The sequence below is a fragment of the Haematobia irritans genome, chromosome 3 (genome assembly GCF_050003625.1).
Source record: "Haematobia irritans isolate KBUSLIRL chromosome 3, ASM5000362v1, whole genome shotgun sequence".
NCBI classification, from domain to species: Eukaryota; Metazoa; Arthropoda; class Insecta; order Diptera; family Muscidae; genus Haematobia; species Haematobia irritans.
In genome coordinates, this window is record NC_134399.1 from 197,280,168 (window position 1) to 197,303,801 (window position 23,634).

General features: G+C 30.5%; 2 protein-coding genes across 3 annotated transcripts in view; one reads left to right on the forward strand and one right to left on the reverse strand.

Moving 5' to 3' along the window:
- Positions 1-23,634, reverse strand: part of goe (endothelin converting enzyme 1) — a 194,304-nt gene that overhangs the window by 139,691 nt on the left and 30,979 nt on the right. Inside the window, exons 2-4 of one of the 2 annotated variants that reach the window (XM_075301347.1) lie at positions 17,784-18,139; positions 17,046-17,381; positions 16,807-16,968 (exon numbers count right to left, since the gene is read on the reverse strand). In XM_075301347.1, the coding sequence (XP_075157462.1) occupies positions 16,807-16,968; positions 17,046-17,381; positions 17,784-18,045 (760 nt within the window). In that variant the 5' untranslated portion in view covers positions 18,046-18,139. Of the gene's footprint in view, positions 1-16,806; positions 16,969-17,045; positions 17,397-17,783; positions 18,140-23,634 lie in introns of both variants that reach the window. The other variant, XM_075301346.1, reaches the window with a different exon arrangement.
- Positions 2,702-4,108, forward strand: LOC142228972 (uncharacterized). Its single transcript, XM_075299500.1, has 4 exons — positions 2,702-2,797; positions 2,925-3,056; positions 3,107-3,788; positions 3,849-4,108. Exons 1-4 carry the CDS (start codon positions 2,702-2,704, stop codon positions 4,106-4,108), a joined length of 1,170 nt encoding a protein of 389 aa, XP_075155615.1.

Sequence of the window (23,634 nt, forward strand, 5' to 3'; positions counted from 1 at the left end):
TTCGGAAAAACACGCTCACGAAAAAAATCCCGCTTACGAACATAAAATGCCTACGAGTTGAATTCATTTATAATTTTAGTGACAACCTAGGTGTTAACCAGTTTTATAACGCTCTCGATTTTAATCATACTCATGTTTTTAGTCAGGTTCTATAGGTAAATTACTCATAAAATTATTCGTGAGTCACGAGGTTTTTCGTGTGTCACGACATTTTTCGTGAGTCACGATATTTTTTGTGAGTCACGACATTTAAAAGATTTTCGTGCGTGAGTGTGCGTGAGTATAAAGTTTCTTTTCGTGAACGTGCGTGAGCGTGAGTCCTACCAAAAAATATCGTGCGTGAGTGTGCGTGAATAAGATTTCTCCGTCGTGAGTGTGCGTGAGCGTGAGCAAAATATTACTCACGTGCACACCTCTACCCTGTACTCGTGCAAAAGGCAATAGGGAAAATGTGGGGACTAAAACCTTCTCTTCGCACATACTATCGTCTTGGATATCATCGAATTTGCTGCCTAGCTGACGCGACTGAAGTATTTTGAGTTTGCGACTTTTGTTACTTTTCCTACATTTACGACACGTATGTGACGTTTACGACGTTTACAACTTTGCGACAGTCGCAAACCTAAAAAAGTTTGATACAGACCATCTCTGTCCAAGACGTGTCATAAAGTGTAAATTTATCCCGTCTATGACAAACCCATGTTAAAGTGACCGGTCCCTTCCATACTTCTTGACCAGAACTAGGACAGGTCCATGCACACCGGGGACTAATCCTGTACCGGTCCTGTGGTTGATCTATTTCCCGTAGGGTAATTAAAGAAACAAATTTAAAAATTGTTCTTAGATATACACCCAAAGAAAAAATACTTCCCTTAGGAACAAAATTTTGGACAAACGAAATTCCCCTTTCTTATATTTTCATGATTTTATTACAGATTTGTTTTCTTACTATCTACACTTAAAAAAATTTACTTGGATCTGATAATTATGACTACCCCAAGGATTTTTGGTTTTTATTCTTATTTAAAAATGCGACTTATATAGAAATTTTTGAGAAAAATATTTTCTATAGAAATAATATTTTGACAAAATTATCTATAGAAATAAAATTTTGACAAAATTTTCTATAGAAATAAAATTTTGATAAAATTTTCTATAGAAATAAAATTTTGATAAAATTTTCTATAGAAATAAAATTTTGACAAAATTTTCTATAGAAATAATATTTTGACAAAATTTTCTATAGAAATAAAATTTTGATAAAATTTTCTATAGAAATAAAATTTTGTAAACATTTTCTATAGAAATAAAATTTTGACAAAATTTTCTATAAAAAAAAAATTTTGACAAAATTTTCTATAGAAATAAAATTTTGACAAAATTTTCTATAGAAATAAAATTTTGAAAAAATTTTCTATAGAAATAAAATTTTGACAAAATTTTCTATGGAAATACAATTTTGACAAAATTTTCTATAAAAATAAAATTTTGACAAAATTATCTATAGAAATAAAATTTTGTTAAAAATTTCTATAAAAATAAAATTTTGACAAAATTTTCTATAGAAATAAAATGTTGTTAAAAATTGCTTTCTATAGAAATAAGATTTTGACAAAATTTTCTATAGAAATAAAATTTTGACAAAATTCTCTATAGAAATAAAATTTTGACAAAATTTTCTATAGAAATAAAATTTTGACAAAATTTTCTATAGAAATAAAATTTTGACAAACAAATTTTAATTTTGGTGTTAGGTCATACGAGGGAGCCACAGTGGTGCAATGGTGAGCATGCCCGCCTTGCATACACAAGGTCGTGGGTTCGATTCCTGCTTCGACCGAACACCAAAAAGTTTTCCAGCGGTGGATTCTGGTGACGTTTCTGAGGGTTTCAAAGCTTCTCTAAGTGGTTTCACTGCAAGGTGGAACGCCGTTCGGACTCGGCTATAAAAAGGAGGTCCCTTGTCATTGAGCTTAACATGGAATCGGGCAGCACTCAGTGATAAGAGAGAAGTTCACCAATGTGGTTTCACAATGGACTGAATAGTCTAAGTGAGCCTGATACATCGGGCTGCCACCTAACCTAACCTAACCTAAGCTAGGTCATACGAGTACTATCGTTGTCACTAAGTTCTCCCTTTTTGTAGAAGTGGTATCTTTCCCTTGTTGGTACTAAAATCGTTAAAACATTTAAAATTTTTTTGGTAGATTATTTTTTGGCACAAGTGGCAACCGTGATCTCAATCCGTATTGGTGATACAAATTTGAAGTTTTCTAAGAAATTAAAACAAAAACTGTAACAAAACGACAACGATCGCGATTCCCGTTTTCCAACGGCTATATATGCTGCCATCCCGAAAATAGTCTTAATTTATTAAGTACAAATTTCTGTTACCTACATGAAGAAGAAAATTTCAACTGTGAGAAATAAGCTTCCGAAAAAACAGTCATTAGTTAATGCAATTTATCATTAGCCCATATCAAATATCGAAATATCAACCAAAAAATCACGCAAAAAAAAACAAACATGCTCTGCTACATATTATTCATATTTTTTTATTTGCAAACTCCAAAAAAATGAGAATAGGTTATCGGCCAAAGTAGTGTGTAATCAATTTGCTCCAGCTACTTGTTTCTTTACTTTATACCTTTTTTAATTATTGGATGTAGGGGGCATGTAATTAACCCAATGTGAATTTGATATGCTAATCAGATGGCTTGCTGAGGAAGTTGGCCAAGTTACAGAAATGTCCAAAACCAACTTCAACCATTCGGAGGAGACCCCAACGCAAAAAAGGGTAATCAAAATTGTTGATAGCTATGATTATACCAAGCCAGATTAGTGTTTAGCTGCTAACTGGTTAATCGTTCGCATCTCCTCTTTTTGCTGAAAATGTTGTTTGATTTACTATAAAACTCTTACAGATGCTGGAATATATCATCAGTCTTGCTCGGTCTTCGGCTAGTCAAAAAGTTCATCCTCCCAATCCAAAGATTTTAAATAGAAAAATGCGTGTCTTTTTGGTAAAGGAAAAAAATCAAAACATTCAAGGTTCTGTTTGGGATCAATGAAATTAAATCTTTTTTCTCTTAAATACTTATTTCAGACCTTGTGTTGTTTGGTGGTAGCTAGCTTGGCCAAACCCCAATATAACTATGGTAGTGGAGTTTCTGGTACATTTGGACGGCCAAGCGGCAATGTAGGAGGAGGAAGCTTTGGTGGATTTGGTGGTGGTAATACAGGCTTTCCATCTGGTCCATCATCATTTGGTGGTGCTCCTGCTTTTGGTGGAGCTTCAAGTGGAGCAGTTAGAGGAAATAGTGGCTCTTTTGGAGGTTCATCTTTCGGGGCATCTTCTTCTTCCTTCGGTGGTTCCTCCTCCTTTGGAGGTTCTTCATTCGGTGGTGCTTCCCATCATCATGGTGCTAGCTCCCAGTCCGGCCAACTTGAAGCTCCTTTCGTTCATAAACAATTCATCACCATTTCCGCTCCTGAAGATCAAGATAGTTTGTCCCAAACTAAACGTTTGGTAATTGGTCGTCCTCAAAAGAACTATCGCGTCGTATTCATTAAGGCTCCTTCTGGTAGCAATGCCAATGTTAAGTTATCTGCCGAATATGCTCCACAAGAAGAAAAGACTGTCATTTATGTTCTATCCAAAAAGGATAGTGCTTTGGAAGTTGGGGATATTGCAACACCTGCACCAACTGTACCTAGCAAACCTGAAGTATTCTTCATTAAATACAAGACCGAGGAAGAGGCTCAACATGCTCAAAGACAAATTCAAGGTATGCCAATGTAGCAATCAAAAGTATTTTAGATCTCTAAACATTCAATTTCTATTTCAGCCGAATATGACAAAATAGAAGGTTCCTCGGAACACACTGATGCTGGTGTTGCTCCTCAACAATCTGTTGTTGGTGTTTTGGGTGATAGTGGTAATGCTGGTGGTTCATTTGGTTCCAATGGTGGTAATTCCGCTGGTTCATTCGGCGCTGGTTCATCCTCCTTGGGAGGTGGATCCTCCTCCTTTGGCAGTGGTTCTGCTTCGTTTGGCAATGGTGGATCATCCTCCGGCTCTGCTTATTTGCCTCCTGCTGGCAAATGAATTCGTTGAATACATCAACATGTTGTTTGTTATAGTTTGTAGTAAACCTTTTGTTGTTAAGTGTAAATATAAACACGTTATAAAATTTTAAAACTTCATTGAGTTTTATTATAAAAGTTAAGAGAATTTCAAGAACACGAGAAATGGTTCTCAAATGAAGACCCAAATTTAAGACATGTATATACAGCTGTAAGTTCGGCCAGGCCGAATCTTATGTACCTTCCACCATGATTTGCATAGAAACTTGTACTAAAGACTGTCATCCACAATCGAATTACTTGGGTTGCGGTAACACTTGCCGATGGCAAGGTATGTTAAAACTTCTTAACACCGTCGTCTCAATTGTAAGTTAGTCCATACGGGGTATATATTAAACAAACAAAAGGTCGAATAAATACGTAAATAATTCAGTTTGACAAAATTTTCTATAAAAATAAAATTTTGACAAAATTTTCTATAGAAATAAAATTTTGACAAAATTTTCTATAGCAATGAAATTTTGACATCATTTTCTATAGAAATAAAGTATTGACAAAATTTTCTATAGAAATAAAATCTTGACAAAATTTTATACAGTAATAAAAATTTTGAAAAAATTTTCTATAGAAATAAAATTTTGGTAGATTATTTTTGGGGATCGGCTATATATAACTATAGACCGATATGTACCAATTTTGGCATGGTTGTTAGCGGCCATATACTAGCGCAATGTACCAAATGTCACCACGTACCAAATTTCAACCGGATCGGATGAATTTTGCTCCTCCAAGAGGCTCCGGAGGTCAAATGTGGGGATCGGTTTATATGGGAGCTATATATAATTATGGACCGATTTGGACCAATTTTTGTATGGTTGTTAGAGACCATATACTTACACAAAATACAAAATTTGAACTGCATCGGATGAAATATTTGCATGGTTGTTAGAGACCATATACTAGCACCACGTACCAAATTTCAACCGGATCGGATGAATTTTGCCCCTCCAAGAGACTCCGGAGATCAAATCTGGGGATCGGTTTATATTGGAGCTTTATTTAATTATGGACCGATTTGGACCAAATTTTGCATGGTTATTACGGACCATATACACTGAAAAAAAGCATGCCCGGTTCCAAAGATTTTGTCTTTATTTTAAAAAATTTGGTATTGATTCCGAGCCAAAGAAGCGGAGAATACAAGTAAGGATACCTTTAAGACACAATTCTCTTTTAAATTTGGGCTTTGCGTACTTGCTTCTAGGAAGCAAATTTTAATTTTTTGCTTTCTCAGCTTTTTTTCTTCATATGCTATCAAAGTCCTTTAAAAACGAGTTAACGACAACTTTATTTTCCAAATTAAGACTCGACTTCCAGTAGAAATTATGCTATGTATCAAGTAAACAACTTCTTTAAAATAAAGTTTTGAAAAACATGTCCTATATTTTAACGATTTTTTGCTTTGCAGTCAAGATGCAAAAAACAACAAATTTAAAGACAATTTCACTAATTTTAAAGAATTTTTCTGAATTATTAAAGTCAAGTTGACGTTAGTCCAAAATTTTTTTCTTTCATGTTATGATACCCATTTTTAAGTCAAATCACTTAAATATAAGGACATCACAACTTCATTGAAAAGTTTATCGACTTTTGGACAAGGAAAAAAACTTTATATTAGAGAAATGCGTCTTCTATGCTAAGCAAAATGTGCATTTGTAATTTAAAGACATGAAATCTTTGACCTCACGACAATATTTTTTTCAGTGTACTTACACCACGTACCAAATTGCAACCGGATCGGATGAATTTTGCTCCCCCAAGAGGCTCCACAAGCGAAATCTGGGCGTCGATTTATATGGGAGCTATACGTAAAAATGGTCCGATATAGTCCATTTGCAATACAATCCGACCTACATTAATAACAACTACACTCAAAAAAAGTTTACTTGGATCCAAAGATTTTGACCTTCCCTTAAGGATTTTGGTATTTATTCCCAGCCAAAGATGCGGCTTCTTTAAAATAATGACATTTTTAGCGACCTATCTGGCTTTAAATCTAGGACAAATAAAATTAAAATTAAGATATATATCTCATTTATCAAATGTTCATTCAATTTATAAATCCCAATTATAACGGATTCTTCAAAGTAAAAAATGTTTTCTTAATTCCAAAAAAGCTTTGAACCAAAGACGCTAAATCCTCAAAATAAGTTTTAGCCTATATTTGAAACGTGTTTATCTTAAATCTAAAGTTTCAATATTTCAGTTAATTTAAGGACTATTTCTTTAAATCAAAAATATATTTCTTTAATTTAAGGAAAATTAGCCTTAGTTCAAAGACATGTGACTTTAACGGAGGGACAAAAATTTACAAAATTTGTGTCCTAAATTTAATAAAAAATTTTTGAAGCAAAGATTATAAACTTTATTTTAATTAAAATTTAATTATTTTAAAGAAATTTGTCCTTAATATTTTGTAAATTTCGCATTCCAAAATTTAAGTTACGTAGTCTTTAATATCACGTAAATATTTTTTTCAATATACTTATGCCAAGTTTCAAGTCTATAGTTTGTTTCGTTCGGAAGTTAGCGTGATTTCAACAGACGGACACACATGCTTAGATCGACTCAGAATTTCACCACGACCCAGAATATATATACTTTATGGGGTCTTAGAGCAATATTTCGATGTGTTACAAACGGAATGACAAAGTTAATATACCCCCCATCCTATGATGGAAGTTATAAAATTCATTGGCGCCAGATCATGACTATTTTAACCATACTGTAGTTCATTCTTACTATTTTTGGGAATCGTACGAACATTTTCTATAGCTTTAGTTTATCTTGAACTAATATGTACGGTAATTGAACTCTATACCCACGTTTAGTTTATAAAATGTTGAGACATATTTAAAAAAAAAAAAATTTTCCAAAAAATAATAATAAAATTTAAGTAAAGAATAAGTTTTTATTTGCAATAAAAAACTACGATTTTGTTTTTGGTATACATTTAAATATTTTCCAGGGCATTAGCTAATTTAAATTCTATTTCTTGAGATTTGGTAGAAGTCTTAAAAGATTAGATTTAAATATATTAAGAAATAACAATGAAAATAAAATAATTCATTGTTATTTCTAAATCTTAGAACTCGCAACTGACTGGAATAAGGATGAAAAAAATTTAAATTAGCCTATTAAACAATATTTCAAAATATACTCCCGTGCTACAGACTTCCTTAGACCAGCGTAACTGCCGAGATTTTCCTATGTTAGCACTGATTTAATATGACATTGGAATGATCTTAATATCTACTTATGTAAATAAGCCAAATGTTTGATCATCGATCTTCATTGTCACCAATTACATCGACCGAAACAGTAGCTGAATCCGAAATCAAAAAAGTGGCATTACACATTTTCTGTAAGACAAGAAAATTCAAAATATGAAATTTGGATAGAAAGGGAGTCTTATTATTAACATAAAAAAGAGAGACACGAGCCGTTGTTGGATTAATCGAATCAAACATCATCATCATCGTCATCGTCATCACCATCGTCAATATCAGCCCAATAACAGCATCAATTATAATCACACACTTCAAAACAAAAGACGAAGCCCGCTAGGCATTTTTTATTTGAAGATAGTACCACCTGCCTGTTATCACTTCCTCTGCAATTCTTTTTTGATCGAAGAAGACATGTTTCCTCTGTAAATTGACGACTGACTATAAAACAGTTGGTGGCCCTAGAGAGAAGCATCAGTTATTCAACAACTGCATAACAACAAACAAATCACCTCAAATCCAAAATGCGTTTATTTTTGGTAATTTCACATTTTGTCATCAAGGATTATTGATAATTTTAATTTTGGTTGTTTTTTGTGCTTCATTTTAGACCTTGTGCTCTTTGGTTGCTGTGGGTTTGGCTAAACCTCAGTACAACTATGGTAATGGTGTTTCCGGTACCTTTGGCGGTGGACTCACTGGCAATGTTGGAGGCGGAAGTTTGGGAGGATTTGGTGGCAGCAATGGTTTCAGTACTGGATCATCTTCTGCTGGAACTAACTTTGGCTCTGGTTCTATTGGTGGTGGTGGTTCATCGTTTGGTTCGGGTTCAATTGGTGGTGGGTCATCATTTGGATCTTCTGGATCCCTTGGTGGGGGATCTTCTTTCGGTGGCTCATCATCATTCGTTGGAGCCTCACACCATCAAGGATCTGCCTCTCAAGGTGGTCAATTTGAAGCTCCTTTCGTTCACAAACAATTCATTACCGTTGCTGCTCCTGAAGATCAAGACAACTTATCCCAAACCAAACACTTGGTAATTGGTCGTCCCCAAAAGAACTACCGTGTTGTTTTCATAAAATCTCCATCTGGCAGCAGTGCTAATGTTAAATTATCCGCTGAATATGCTCCTCAAGAGGAAAAGACTGTCATCTATGTATTGTCCAAGAAGGACAGCGCTTTGGAAGTTGGTGATATTGCCACCCCTGCACCCACCGTGCCCAGCAAACCTGAAGTATTCTTCATCAAATACAAGACTGAAGAAGAGGCTCAACATGCCCAAAGACAAATTCAAGGTAAGGAATGCATTTAGTGTCACCCTAAACGTATTTTCTTAAATCGTCTTTTATCCCTTCCAGCCGAATACGACAAAATTGAAGGTTCCTCCGAACACACCGATGCTGGTGTTGCTCCTCAACAATCTGTTGTTGGTATTTTGGGTGATAACGGAAATTCAGGTGCTTCTTTTAATGCTGGATCCACCGGTTCTTCAGGTTCCTTCGGTACTAGCTCCGGTTCATTCGGTACTAGCTCTGGTTCTTCCGGTTCCTCATCAGGCTTCGGTTCATCCACCTCCACTGGTGGTCAAGGATCCGCCTACTTGCCACCCACAAGGCATTAATTTGTTGGCATTTTTTGTTGTTTAGTATAAATTTGTATATACATTTTCACAAAGACTATAGTTTTTCATAAAAATTAAATAAATTTTTTTGTAAATTCGAAACATTTGTTGAACTTATTTGACATCACCATATATTTAAATAATCATATTTATCAAAATGGTAGATTTTTTTACTGTTTGGTAGAATTCTTGATGTTTTAATCGATTTTGCAAAATAATTCGTCTGCAACTAAGAGGTACCTCACAAATTTTCTATAGAAATAAAATTTTGACACAATATTCCCATAAATTAAATTTTGACAAATAGAAATTAAAATTTTGCCAACATTTTTAAGAGAAATAAAGTTTTGTCAAAATTTTTCGATAGAAATAAAATTTTGACAAAATTTCTATAGATATAAAATTTTGACAAAATTTTCTATGTGAATAAAATTTTGGAAAATTTTTCTATGCAATTAAAATTTTGCAAAATTTTCTATAAAAATAAAATTTTGACAAAATTTTCTATGGAAATAAAATTTTGCACAATTTTCTATAGAAATAAAATTTTGACATAATTTTCTAAAGAAATAAAAACTTGACAAAATTTGCTATGGGAATAAAATTTTGACAAAATTTTCTATGAAAATAAAATTTTTACAAAATTTTCTATAGAAATAAACTTTTGACAAAATTTTCCATAGAAATAAAATTTAGTTTTGTTTTTTTTTTTTCAAGAGTAGCTTAACCAAGAGAGGAAAAGTATATTTGTCAAATTTTGACAAAATTTTCTATAAAAATAAACCTTTGACAAAATTTTTTATAGAAATAAAACTTTGACAAAATATTCTATAGAAATAAAATTTTGACAAAGTTTTCAATAGAAATAAAACTTTGACAAAATATTCTATAGAAATAAAATTTTGACAAAGTTTTCGATAGAATACAATTTTGACAAAATTTTCGATAGAAATAAAATTTTTAACAAATTTTCGATAGAAATCAAATCTTGACAAAATTTTCTAATGAAATAAAATTTTGACAAAGTTTCTATAGAAATAAAATTTTGACAAAATTTTCTATAGATAACAAAATTTGCTATGGGAATAAAATTTTGACAAAATTTTCTATGAAAATAAAATTTTTACAAAATTTTCTATAGAAATAAAATTTTGACAAAATTTTCTATAGAAATAAAATTTTGACAAAATTTCATATAGAAATAAAATTTTGACAAAATTTCATATAGAAATAAAATTTTGACAAAATTTTCTATAGAAATAAAATTTTGACAAAATTTCATATAGAAATAAAATTTTGACAAAATTTTCTATAGAAATAAAATTTTTGAATAAAATTCCTATAGAAATAAAATTTTGATACAATTTTGACAAAGTTTTCTATAGAAATAAAATTTTGACAACGTTTTCGATAGAAATAACATTTTGACAATATTTTCTATAGAAATAAAATTTTGCAAAATTTTCTATAGAAATAAAATTTTGACAAAATTTTCTATAGAAATAAAATTTTGACAAAGTTTTCTAAAGAAATAGAAACTTGACAAAATTTTCTATGGGAATAAAATTTTGACAAAATTTTCTATAGAAATAAAATGTTTACAAAATTTTCTATAAAATAAACTTTTGACAACATTTTCCATATAAAAAAAATTTTGACTAAATTTTCTATAGAAATAAAATGTTGACAAAATTTCCTATAGAAATAAAATTTTGACAAAATTTCCTATAGAAATAACATTTTGACAAAATTTTCTAAAGAAATAAAATTTTGACAAAGTTTCTATAGAAATAAAATTTTGACAAAATTTTCTATAGAAATAAAATTTTGACAAAATTTTCTATAGAAATAAAATGTTGATAAAATTTGCTATAGAAATAAAATTTTGACAAAATTTCCTATAGAAATGAACTTTTGACATAATTTTCTATAGAAATGAAATTTTGTCAAGATATTCTATAGAAATAAAATGTTGACAAAATTTTCTATAAAAATAAAACTCTTGACAACATTTTCCATAGAAATAAAATTTTGACTAAATTTTCTATAGAAATTAAAGTTTGACAAAATTTCTTATAGAAATAAAATTTTGACAAAATTTCCTATAGAAATAAAATTTTGCAAAATTTTCTATAGAAATAAAATTTTGACAAAATTTTCTATAAAAATAAAATTTTGACAAAGTTTTCTAAAGAAATAAAATTTTTTCTGATTATTAATTTTGTTCGGCTTGAGGTCATAGAAACAATCGATTATTGATTTGTTTTAATATTTATTTCCAATATTTCGGTTAGTGCCACTAACCATCTTCTGGGATTTTGTATCTACATAAATTACAAAAATTAAATTACTTTTAATGTTCACAAATCACAATATTATTTTAGATATAATATATTGAAAATAACTAACGTGAGTTCGTGTGATGCTGTTCGTTCTGCAAGTCACCGTACACTAAGCTTCGTTTGTGTCGATGCTTGTTTATGATGTGTCGATACATTCTCGCGCATTCTTCCGTGTCTTTTTTGAAATTCATTCTCTTGTCAGGAGAGAGATCTATTATATTAAGCATCTCAAGAGTGTATCTACGCCTATGATTATTCTCTTGAGCAAGTATCTCGACGTCTGTGAAGTTGGGCTTGTGTCCTGTTGTTGCACAGTGAGCTGCAAGTGCTGTTTTTTGCTCTACTGATTTGTCTACAGCTTTAAGGTCTGATTTATGCGACGAAAGTCTTGTCTTAAGTTTGGTCATTGTAGTGCCAACATATGCCATTGGGCATATGTTGGACTTGTCTCCATTACATTTAATTTTGTACACTATATTACTCCTGTCCTCATTCTTTATTTTTGACTTTGTGTTGCTGAATAATTCCTTTGCTGTTCTCGATGTGCGTGAAGCAATTTGAATCTTGTCCTTGTTATATACGTCCGATTTGAAAAAACGCTCTGAGAATCCTTCAACGTAAGTCATGGGTTTGTATGACTTATCCTTATAATGGTCCGGCTCTTCAATAGTCTTAGTTTTAATGTTTTCGTCAAGTGTTTTATTTTTAACGCGATTTATTAGTCTGCTTATTATTCCATTTGGAAAATCGTTTGTGGTCAATATTTGTCTTATCTTTATTTCATTCTCCTTGTGGAATTCTGCATCACTTATCCTTAAGATTCGATCTATAAAATTGATTGCTGTCATATGGATTATACTTTTATTGTGTTTTGAATTATAATTTATTAGTCGTCCAGTTGCTGTTGGTTTTTGATACCAATTCAGCCTCAAACAGTTATCATCTCTCAGTATGTTACAGTCTAAATATGGTAGCTTGTTATCCTTCTCTAACTCCATTGTAAATTGTAGTTGGCTGTGGAATGAGTTTAATGCGTCAAGAGTACTTTCCACGTCGGTTTTCTTTACTATATTTAATTTTGACAAAATTTTCTATAGAAATAAAATTTTGACAAAATTTTTTATAGAAATGAAATTTTGTCAAAATATTCTATAGAAATAAAAGGTTGACAAAATTTTCTATAAAAATAAAATGTTGACAAAATTTTCTATAGAAAAAAAATTTGGATTGAAATACAATTTTGACAAAACTTTCGATTCTATAGAAATAAAATTTTGACAAAATTATCTATATAAGTAAAATTTAAAAAATAAATTTTCTATAGAAATAATATTTCGACAAAATTGTTTATAGAAATAATATTTTGACAAAATTTTCTATAGAAATAAAATTTTTATAAAATTTTCTATAGAAATAAACTTTTGACAAAATTTCATATATAAGTAAAATTAAAAAAATACATTTTCTATAGAAATAATAATTTGACAAATTTTTCTATAGAAATAAAATTTTGACAAAATTTTCTATAGAAATACAATTTTGACAAAATTTTCTATAGAAACACAATTTTGACAAAATTTTCTATAGAAATACAATTTTGGCAAAAATTTCTATAGAAATAAACTGTCGACACAATTTTCTATAGAAATAAAATTTTGACAACAATTTTTATAGAAATAAACTATCGACACAATTTTCTATAGAAATAAAATTTTGACAAAATTTTCTATAGAAATAAAATTTTGACAAAAGTTTCTATAGAAATACTATTTTGGCAAAATTTTCTATAGAAATACAATTTTGGCAAAAATTTCTATAGAAATAAAGTTTTGACAAAATTTTTTATAGAAATAAAATTCTAAAGAAATAAAATTTTGACAACATTTTTTATAGAAATAAAATTTTAACAAAATTTTCTATACACCGAAAAAAAAGTATACTATTGTTTACGAAAAATGAACTAACCCATAGTAAGAATGACCATGATTTGGCGCCAAAGATTTTTTTCATCTAGATAAGTTCATGATTTTCTTATAAATAAGTTTATGTATTGCATCGTATTTTGGTTCATTCTTACTACGCTGTGGGAAGAATGTACTTACACTCATTCAAAATATTCCTGCTATCCGGAAAAATGAACAAGTTTTTGGGAATCCTATATTTAGAAATTGGTTTCAAATAAACTGTTTATCAGTATAATTTTCAAAGAAACTAATAAATTGAGGAATTAAAGGTACAACAAGCCTGTATACAACTAAGAAATTTTTCGTACAATATAAGACAATTTTTCATAACTACCAGTATTTTATTTCAAAAAATTATTATTATATTACATAAAACTATGGCTTATGATATACAATAAAAGAAATGTTTTTATTCGTACGCTGTATGCTGTTACTTTTCGGTAGTTACTAATTGCTTCTTCAAAAGAGTAATATTCTATGTTAGTAAAATGAAACTAATTAATATCAATTTCCATTTTCTATCCATATGAAAGATATATGCCATAAGTTGCTATTTTCATTTCATTTTTGTCCAATTTCACCGATTTCGCTAGTTTTTGTTGTGTGGATTTGCGTCATAAGCCTCTGAAGTTAAAAAGGTATATAAAATATAAAAATATTATCAAATTCGATGGTATTTTGATCTTTAACTTACAAGAGAATTTTCTTAGAGCCAATAGGGATATCAGCTTAGTTAGCATTAAACAGTAAGAAGATTCCAAAAAATACCATTAGATTTGCTGTCATCCTGCAAATGAAAATTATTTTTAATAAATAGAAATTTTGGCTTTATTACAAATGGACGAAAAACTTACCACATTGAAAAAAATTATCCAATTACTACATTAGTGGAATCATATCCATGCACAAATGGGACATTTTTGAAATGCTTCTCAGAATATAAATGAAATAAAAATATTATAAAATTAGATATAATTTCCACTTCTCAATATAGCATTTAGTATTTATGGTGGATATTAAGTTCGAGTTTAGTGGCTAAAATCCCAATTTTTCATGATTAGTTTTCTTTAGAAATACATGGGAACAAAATTGAACCGTTTTTGTGTTCATTTAAAATTTATATCAAATTTTTAGTAATTTGAGGTCGCTGAATCCAAATTTACACTTGTTTTTTTAAGAGCTCGACTTTTTGAGATATACGGTTATGTTCAAAATTAAGGCACTTCCGCTATATATATTGGAATAACTTGAAAACAATTCATCATATTAAATTAAAAACACAGCGTTCTACATAAGCTTAAAAACGATTTTCTGTTCTTAATCGTGTAATCCATTTAAAGAATATAAACTTAATAAAAAACTTGTTTCGAGCTATTCTCCATCAAGTTATATTTAAATTTGCATCGAAGGCGTATAATTTTATACTTTTCTTACTGATTTATTTCTGATTTTAGCGCCTAAACTCGAACTTAGTACACACCTTAAGGACTCGCTATAACATAAAAATATAGACTCAAAAAATTGTACTGTGATCCAGATGTAGAGTAAATATAGATCATTTTATTACCACTCATTATGAATATTTTTATGTAAACCAATTTAAAACCGCACTTATTTTAAATTATTAATAGAAATATACAGTTTCTTAATATGTGATTTATTTTAGAGTTATTTATTTTTTATCAATATAAAGTGTTTTTGTTTTCTCTAACATCACACCATTCACTTATCAGTTTCTAAAATGTTACGAAATAAATGTATTTTTATTAATAAACACAAATACCGCACGCAAGCGCACCACGTGTGCGCTTCATAAATGCATCAACAGAACTGAATGCACCAATAAAACTCAAAGACACAAATAGTCATAAAGGACACATATGTAAAGAAAAACAACTCCACACACACACATGATCCCTTTCTGATCTCGCTATTGCAACAAAACTACTATCACCACAAAAGATACCAACAACACACATTCCATAACATCATCGCAATAACAAACACAAACAAACAAAAAAAAGATGATGCAATAATTTCATAATTTCTTCTCACTTCAATTTCCAGTATCACGTTTATTGATTAGTTGGTATTCTATTTACAGGATACGGTAAAATATATTCAAAATTTACGAGGAATCCATAAAAAATTATATACACCCGTCAAGGATTAAATTAACTACTTTTTATTCTACTTTATCTAAAATTTTCAATGTGAGGAAATATCCTCCAACTTATAGTAAAAACCGAAATAAGCTGTAGGAAGCCGTCATACGAATCGGTACTGTGGTTAAGTTAATTTTTACTACAAAAATTTTTTTCCATACAAAAATTTTTCTTAGTAAATTGTCCACATTTCGTAGTAAGATTTTTATATTGCCTATATCTTTTTATAATACAATCAACGATGCATTAACTATTGTATTGGAAATTTATTTAAGGAAAATTCCGTCCCATTTCGTAGTTAGTGAACTAAAAAACATTTACTGAAGTTTTATAAGTTTTCCTTTAGCTAAGTTAATTTTCGCAGTGGTTACGAAAAATGAACTATATTACAGTAAATTTTTTGAACTATGTGAAAGTTAAACTGGTCCTAAAATTAACAAGACACCTTTTTTTCTGTGTAGAAATATAATTTTAACAAAACTTTCTATGGAAATAAAATCTTGACAAAAATTTCAATAGAAATAAAACATCGACAACATTTTCTATAGAAATAAAATACCGCCAAATTTTTCTATAAAAATATTTTTTTTGTGTGATTTTTGTTAGTCAATGGGCCAATTACAACACTAGGGTTGCCCAATCCCGAAATATAAAGGCAACCCCAAAGAAGTGTATTAAATATAAGTGTTGAATATAAATTAAGAATGCCTACTACTTACTGCACACGTATAATTGGAATTAATTACACATCGGATAAAGTCCATCATTCCACTGATGCTAAATTTAAGTTATTTTTATTGTAAAACAAATTATTTGGGTTTGAATTAACATTACATGGCACTCGCGGTAAGGTGAACACTGCATAACGTGAACACGTTTTTTCTTACTAACTATCCGTAACGCTGAAAAACGTAGAATTTGGCGTTAAAGGCAGATTCACAATGACAAATACAGTTTCAAATGCATTTACGAAATTTTTTAATGATATAGTTTGGCTTTTTTTGTGAATTTTAATTATTAATTTAAATTGCTTCATAACTACATACCCACTGATATTTTTCCGATCTCTTTTTTTTAACTTTTTCATCAAATTAAATTAAGTTTTTAATATTACTAATAACAAAAATCCCGAATATGGCTATGTTTTGTTCTGAAATTCGCTGAAGTTCGCTAATGTGAACATTTTCGCTAACGAGAACTCTCTTGGTTTTAATTAGTCCACGTCTATATTTCCACAGTTTGACTATTGTAAATGCTTAGAAACTACTTTTTTGTAATATTTTCAAAAAACCTTTCAGTTTTTTTTTTCCAAAATTTAAATGTATAATTTGCACTACTCACCCACTGATTGTATGGCCTTTTGAAGCAATAGATCCGATTGTGACTTTTCCAAATAATCGATTTCTCTACATGAATGATACAAACTGGAGATCATGGATTCAACCGAATAAGATACAGGAGATGACGGTAGCATGGATATAAAACGATTTAATTCATTTAATTCTGAAAATAATAGTAGAAGTAAAAAAATTAAAATATTGTTGAATATCTGAACGTCACTTCCTCAATTTCCAACATACCTTGATATTCATTAAAAGTCTTATAATTCCATTCGCCCTTCTTTATGACATAGTAATCATTTTCTCCATATTCTCGATCAAAATTCCCACAAGCCCATTCATAGGTCTCATGGCAAGGACTCTTGGAAGTATTTGACCATAGTAGTATTTGTCGACTGGCCTCAACACATTCTTTTTCTAAACATAATTCAGCCTTGAGATAAAATGGCACTTCTGGCCAGAAAGCAATCATCATTATGATGATGATCAATAAGACGGCACACAGACAGGCAGTTGTTATATATAAAATTCGACGTTTTCGAGATAATCTCATTAGGGCATCAAAGGATAAACGACCTGGAGTTAAAAAAGCTAGATGAAGAAAAGAAAACGACAAACATGTCCAAACCACCAGCACCCACATGAAATTAATGAATATGCTAATGGATAATAAACAATATATGATAATTCGCCATGTTCCGATATTCGGATTCGCGAGAATTTATTTTTCGTATAACGTAAGAATCGAAATAATCTCGGAAATAACTCTACATTTCATTTGAACTTTTCGTTGGAGAAAACTATGTTGCAAATTTTAAGTGTATACGTTATAGGATTAAGAAAATATCGCCAAACGAAAATATTTGGGATTTGCGATTCCGAATATTGGAACATGGGGGTATGTCTTCTTATCACATGTAAATTCACAATGAAAATGGTGATGTAAATCGTATTTTGTGTAATACGTAAAAAACCTACCTCTAAAACCATTTACAGATCCTGGGCCACCTGATATGGGTGTATCTGCCTGGGCCTCATTTTCGTGACGATCATTTTGATGAGCCTCTAAATCTTTCGCAGCCACTGTTTTGTCTATATTCAATTTCAATTGATTGGTGGTAAGTGGTGCCGTTTCACTACCCTCGATTTGTTGTTTGGCATCATCCATTTTAAGATTTCGATCATCGACTTCATCTATTGATGCTATACTGGGTCGAAATTTTTGTTGATTCATTGACATTTTTGATGAGCATGAATATTTGTGAAGATAATGATAACTTTTTCAATTTTTCAATCACGTGTTTGTCATAGTAATTTACAAAGCCAAAATAATTCTGAAAAAAAAATTGAGAGTAAAATTATAACAAAGTCATCATATCATCTAAATAAATCTAAAGTTAAGTGGTACCAACTTGGTTTAAATGAATATTTCTATTAAATTAATGTCGAATCGCTTGAATAATCTAAAGGAAAGACCTATTCTTAAAATTAAACTTTAATCTACACTGAGAAAAATATTGTCGTGGGGCCAAAGATTTCATGTCCTTAAAGTACGAATGAAAATTTTGCATAACATAGAAGACGCATTTCTCTAATATAAAGTTTTTTCCTTGTTTAAAAGTCGAAAAACTTTTCAATGAAGTCGTGTTGTCATTATCATTAAGTGATTTGACTTAAAAATGGGTATCAAAAAATTTTTTGGGCTACTTTAATAATTCATAAAAATATCATTAAAATTAATGAAATTGTCTTTAAATTTGTTGTCTTTTTGCATCTTGACAAAGCAAAAGTCGTTCAAAAATAGGACATGTTTGTAAATACTTTCTTTTAAAGACGTTTGTACTTGAAACATAAAGGGTGATACTGTCAAAATTTGGTCAAGGGAAAACGCGTGTAAATCGGTGAAATCGTTTATTTAAAAAATCAAATTAAATTTCTTTTCAAGTTCAATTAGTATAAAATTCAGGAAAAATATTCAGTTAGGCTTTCGCTTTTCCAAATCCGAATTGCCGGGCCTCACGCTTGACACCTGCCATCAGATTTTCTACAGCCACCTTGTCCACCTTCTTCGCCACAGAAAGCCAGTTTGCCCTGAACTGCTGCTCGTCCTTAGCAGTTTTTTTGGTCTTCTTTAGGTTCCGCTTGACAATAGCCCAGTATTTCTCAATTGGGCGGAGCTCTGGCGTGTTGGAAGGGTTCTTGTCCTTGGGAACCGCCTGCACGTTGTTGGCGGCCTTGGCCTTTTTACCGTAATGGCAAGATGCCAAATCCGGCCAAAACAGTACGGACAACCGTGTTTCTTCAGGAAAGGCAGCAGACGTTTATTCAAATACTCTTTCACGTAAATTTCTTGGTTGACAGTCCCGGAAGCTATGAAAATGCTGCTTCTCAAGCCACAGGTACAGATGGTGCCAAACCAGATATTTCTTTGCGAACTTTGACAGTTTTATGTGCTTGAAAATATCTGCTACCTTTCCCCTTCCTTTTGCCGTATAAAACTCCTGTCCCGGAAGCTGCTTGTAGTCGGCTTTGACGTAGATTTCGTCGTCCATTACCACGCAGTCAAACTTCGTCAGCATCGTCGTGTACAGCCTCCGGGATCGCGCTTTGGCCGTCGTATTTTGTTTATCATCGCGATTTGGAGTCACTACCTTCTTGTAAGTCGATAGTCCGGCTCGTTTTTTGGCTCGATGCACGGTTGTAGACGATACACCCAGCTTATTTGCGGCATCTCGGAGAGAGAGGTTAGGGTTTCTCTTGAAACTACCGGCAACTCTCTTTGTCGTCTCAGCGGCTTCCGGTTTTCGATTTCCCCCCGATCCAGACTTCCTGGCTGTCGACAAACGTTCCCCAAACACTTTAATTACATTTGTAACGGTTGATTTGGCAACTTTTAGCGATTTTGCCAGCTTTGCGTGCGAGTAGCACGGATTTTCGCGATGCGCGAGCAAAATTTTGATACGCTGCTCTTCTTGCTTGGACGGCATTTTGACAACTGAATAGTGAATTCCAAAATCAAAATAGGAGCAACATTCTACATACACACACCTTCAAAATGAGGGGTGTTCAGGTTTTTTAAATGCAAAATTGAAAGAAATACGTCAAGTTTATGTTGACCAAATTTTGACCGTATCACCCTTTAGCATAATTTCTACTGGAAGTCGAGTCTTAATTTGGAAAATAAAGTTGTCATTAACTTGTTTTTAAAAGACTTTGATAGCATATGAAGAAAAAAAGCTAAAAAAGCGAAATATTAAAATTTGCTTCCTAGAGTCAAGTACACAAAACCCAAATTTAAAAGAGAATTGTATCTTAAAAGTATCCTTACTTGAATTCTCCGCTTCTTTGGCTCTGAATCAATACCAAAATTGTTAAAGTAAAGACAAAATCTTTGAAACCAGGCATGCTTTGTTTTCAGTGTAGAGTTTAGAGATAAAGAGATTTACAAATAGGATGGGATTTGGAAGAAGTCCCATCTTTGATATAAAGTTTTACTGTCTAGCAATAACCAAATGTCGGTTCTACCGATGCTAATACCCATCATTAGTATTACCGTTACCTAGACAAAAACACTTTTTCGTAACAATTAAACACATTTTTCTCTGTGTCATATAGAATTATGAAAGAACTTTTCTCAATTTAGATCTCACCATTTTTCAGTTGATTTTATCTACGGTACGAAAATTTTTGTGATTGATTTTTGTATCAATTAAAAAATTTGTTGAATCAATTAAATTTTTAATTGAATATTTTTTAAAACTCAATTAAAATTTTAATTGGAAAATTTTTGGTGCACTTTTTTCTGTGTATATTTCATTTATAGTATAAAACATTTCATAAGAACGTTGGTTGTTTTTTATATTTCGAGATTACCAAAAAAACCCGATATTAATCAACGAAATTATCTTTATTGTTTTTCAAAATATTCCACATTAAGATCTATACACTTTTGCATTCGTTTGAACTGAATTTTTGAAGCACTTTTGTAATTCTGATTGAGGTATCAACCGCTTCTTAAGAGGTCATTCGATTCCAAGTCAGGACTATACGGCGGATGACCCATCAAATCGATGTTTTCAGTGCACAGAAATTCAGTTGTCTTGAAACACCCATGAGTTAATCCACGTCAAAATTTGAAAAAAAAAAATAATAATCGCAAGAAAATGTTTACGATTTAATTCCATTTTTGGGTGAGATGAATATTTTAAATTGCTGTAAATAACACAAATAACGACCGTATGTTAGAAACCGTACACACAATTTTTTTTTTGATTTAATCACGAAATTAATCACAGAAATGATAGTATCAATTAAAAAATTAATTGAAAGTCATTTAAAAATTAATTGATACTATTAATTTTTGTGATTGATTTTTGTTTCAATTAAAAAATTTGTTGAATCGATTAAATTTTTAATTGAATATTTTTTTAAAACTCAATTAAAATTTTAATTAGAAAAATGTTCGTGGAATTTTTTTCTGTGTAGTTTTTATTCGGCTTTCCTGAAATTGGAAATCAGGTATTCAGGACCATAACATAAATAGGAGTGCCGAAAATGGTGTGTATCGATCCATGTTTTGTTATAGCCCCCATATAGACCGATCGCCCGATTTTACTTCTTGGGCTTCTAGAAAGCGTAGGTTTTATTTGATTTGTCGGAAATTGGAAATCTAGAGGTATTTTAGGACCAGGAGTGTCGAAAATACACACCATTTTAATGGATAGATTGCAATTTACAAATGATACACCCAGAAAAAAGTGCCTTCGAAACTAAAGGAAAAAATTTTCATCAATATAGTTTATCCATTTTATTTCCATTAAGGTAAATTTTTGTGAAAAATAATAAAATTTACTCGTTTCAGTAAAAAAATCCTAAACTGTAAGCGGTTAGGAATAGTTCATTAACTAGAATAAGGCATGGAATTTTACTCATACTATTTTCTTCGCTGGGTATAAGAATTTACTACTGAAAAAGAAAATTTTATTCACCGATAAGAAAGCATTCGTAAAAATAAACAAAAACCGAACTAAAACCAAGTTTCCTTAAAATTAGTAAAATTTCTTATAAAATGATAATTGCGACTTCCTTTATAATAGAAAGTTTTTCATACATACGAACAACACTTGGCATAGAAAAATATTTTAGTTCATTCGTACTAAGAAGTATGCAATCCTTTCAAAACTTAAGGAAACACACTTGTTAGAATATAGGAAATTTTCCTAAATTTCTATTGTCTACCTGTAATCGATACCTGTCATCGTAATCGATGTGTTTGCGCGTGGGTGTAATCGATATATTTGCGCGTCGGTTGTTTTTTTAGTTGGAATCGCGTTGTTTTGGTATACGGAGAGATTGTTAAAAAATAATATGGTAAAATAATATAATAAATAACAAATAAAATATATAAAATATTTGTTATTTTAAATTAGTGAGAAAAATTTTCGTTTTTTTTTTAATAAATCTATCAATGTTCGTGATAGTGTATAAAGAAAGAAAACACCAGCAGAATAACAACCCTTTCATTTGTCTTCATTTTGGAATCTTCAATTATCAGGTAATATTCAGTGACGCTAACCTTTTGCAACAAAAATGTTTTATGATTTTTTATATTTGTAGGTATTGAAATTGTAAAAGGAGGACAAAATCGTTAGGCAGCAACTTATTAAAAGTGAAAAGTACAAGAAGAAGAAAAAGTGCGTTTTACAGTTGATAATATCACACGGAAATTGGAAATAGTGGAATAATAAACTAATATTTCAAAGAGATTCGATGCTGTTGATTCTTAATAAATATATTCAATATATTAATAAAACATGTCTTTTATTGAAGATAAAATTGTATTTAAAACCGAAGGTAAGCAGTTCCAATTATGAAGTAAAAGTTTTACCACAAATGTGTAAGATTTGTCGAAATGAATGAAAAAATTTCAATAAAATCATTCCATATATGAATTCAAATTAGTTAAATTTTTTCATTCTGTAGTATAGTGGTATATAAATATAGGAAAATGTTAACTAATATATGGAATGCATTATTCCTAATTTCTACGAAAATCACATCGTTCAAACAAATAAAAATGTCTTTGGCGCTATACACCGAAAGAATTCTCTTCGTTAATTTTACGAAGAATTCTTCATTAACTATTCTTCCTGAATTCTTCATTAAAATAACGAAATTTTCATTAATTTTCGTAAATTTTACGAAGAACATTTTACGAATATACGAAACTTCTACGAAACATTCTACATTAACTTTTCTTCGTAGAAAGTTCGTACTTTTAACGAAACTTTCTTCACATTTCATGAATTTTGTGAAGAAGTTTTTACGAATATTTTACGAAACATTCTGCGTTAAAATTTCTTCATAAAAAGTACGAAACATTTTCTTTGAAATAACGAAGAAGTTTCATTGAAGTTGTAAAATTTCCGTTCGCGGCATTAAATTGTCTTTTATAATGTGCTTGAGTGTATTCCTTTATTCTATTTTGTTATGCAAGTCTATGCTACTTCTCATTTGGGTGATAGCGCGCTATGAATAAAAGTGAAGCAATAAAACTAAAAATTATTCAAAAACTTAAGATGTAAAATAGTGATGTCATTTTTCACACTTGCAACTACAACCAAATGCACTTTCGACTATAATTTTTTTTCTGAAAGTTCGAACATTTTTCAGAAAAAAGTACGAAATTTTTTCATAAAAAGTACGAAAATTTTTCATAAAAACTACGAAAATTTTTCATTAAAAGTACGAAACAATTTCATAAAAAGAACGAAATTGTTTCATAAAAAGTACGAAGATTCTTCATAAAAAGTACGAAGATTCTTCATAA

Bases quoted from the DNA above. Each gene is read 5' to 3' on its own strand.
- LOC142228972 (XM_075299500.1), top strand. From the start codon at position 2,702: ATGCTAATCAGATGGCTTGCTGAGGAAGTTGGCCAAGTTACAGAAATG. The intron at 3,057-3,106 runs GTTTGGGATCAA...TACTTATTTCAG, and splicing joins ATCAAAACATTCAAGGTTCT to ACCTTGTGTTGTTTGGTGGT. The intron at 3,789-3,848 runs GTATGCCAATGT...TTTCTATTTCAG, and splicing joins TGCTCAAAGACAAATTCAAG to CCGAATATGACAAAATAGAA.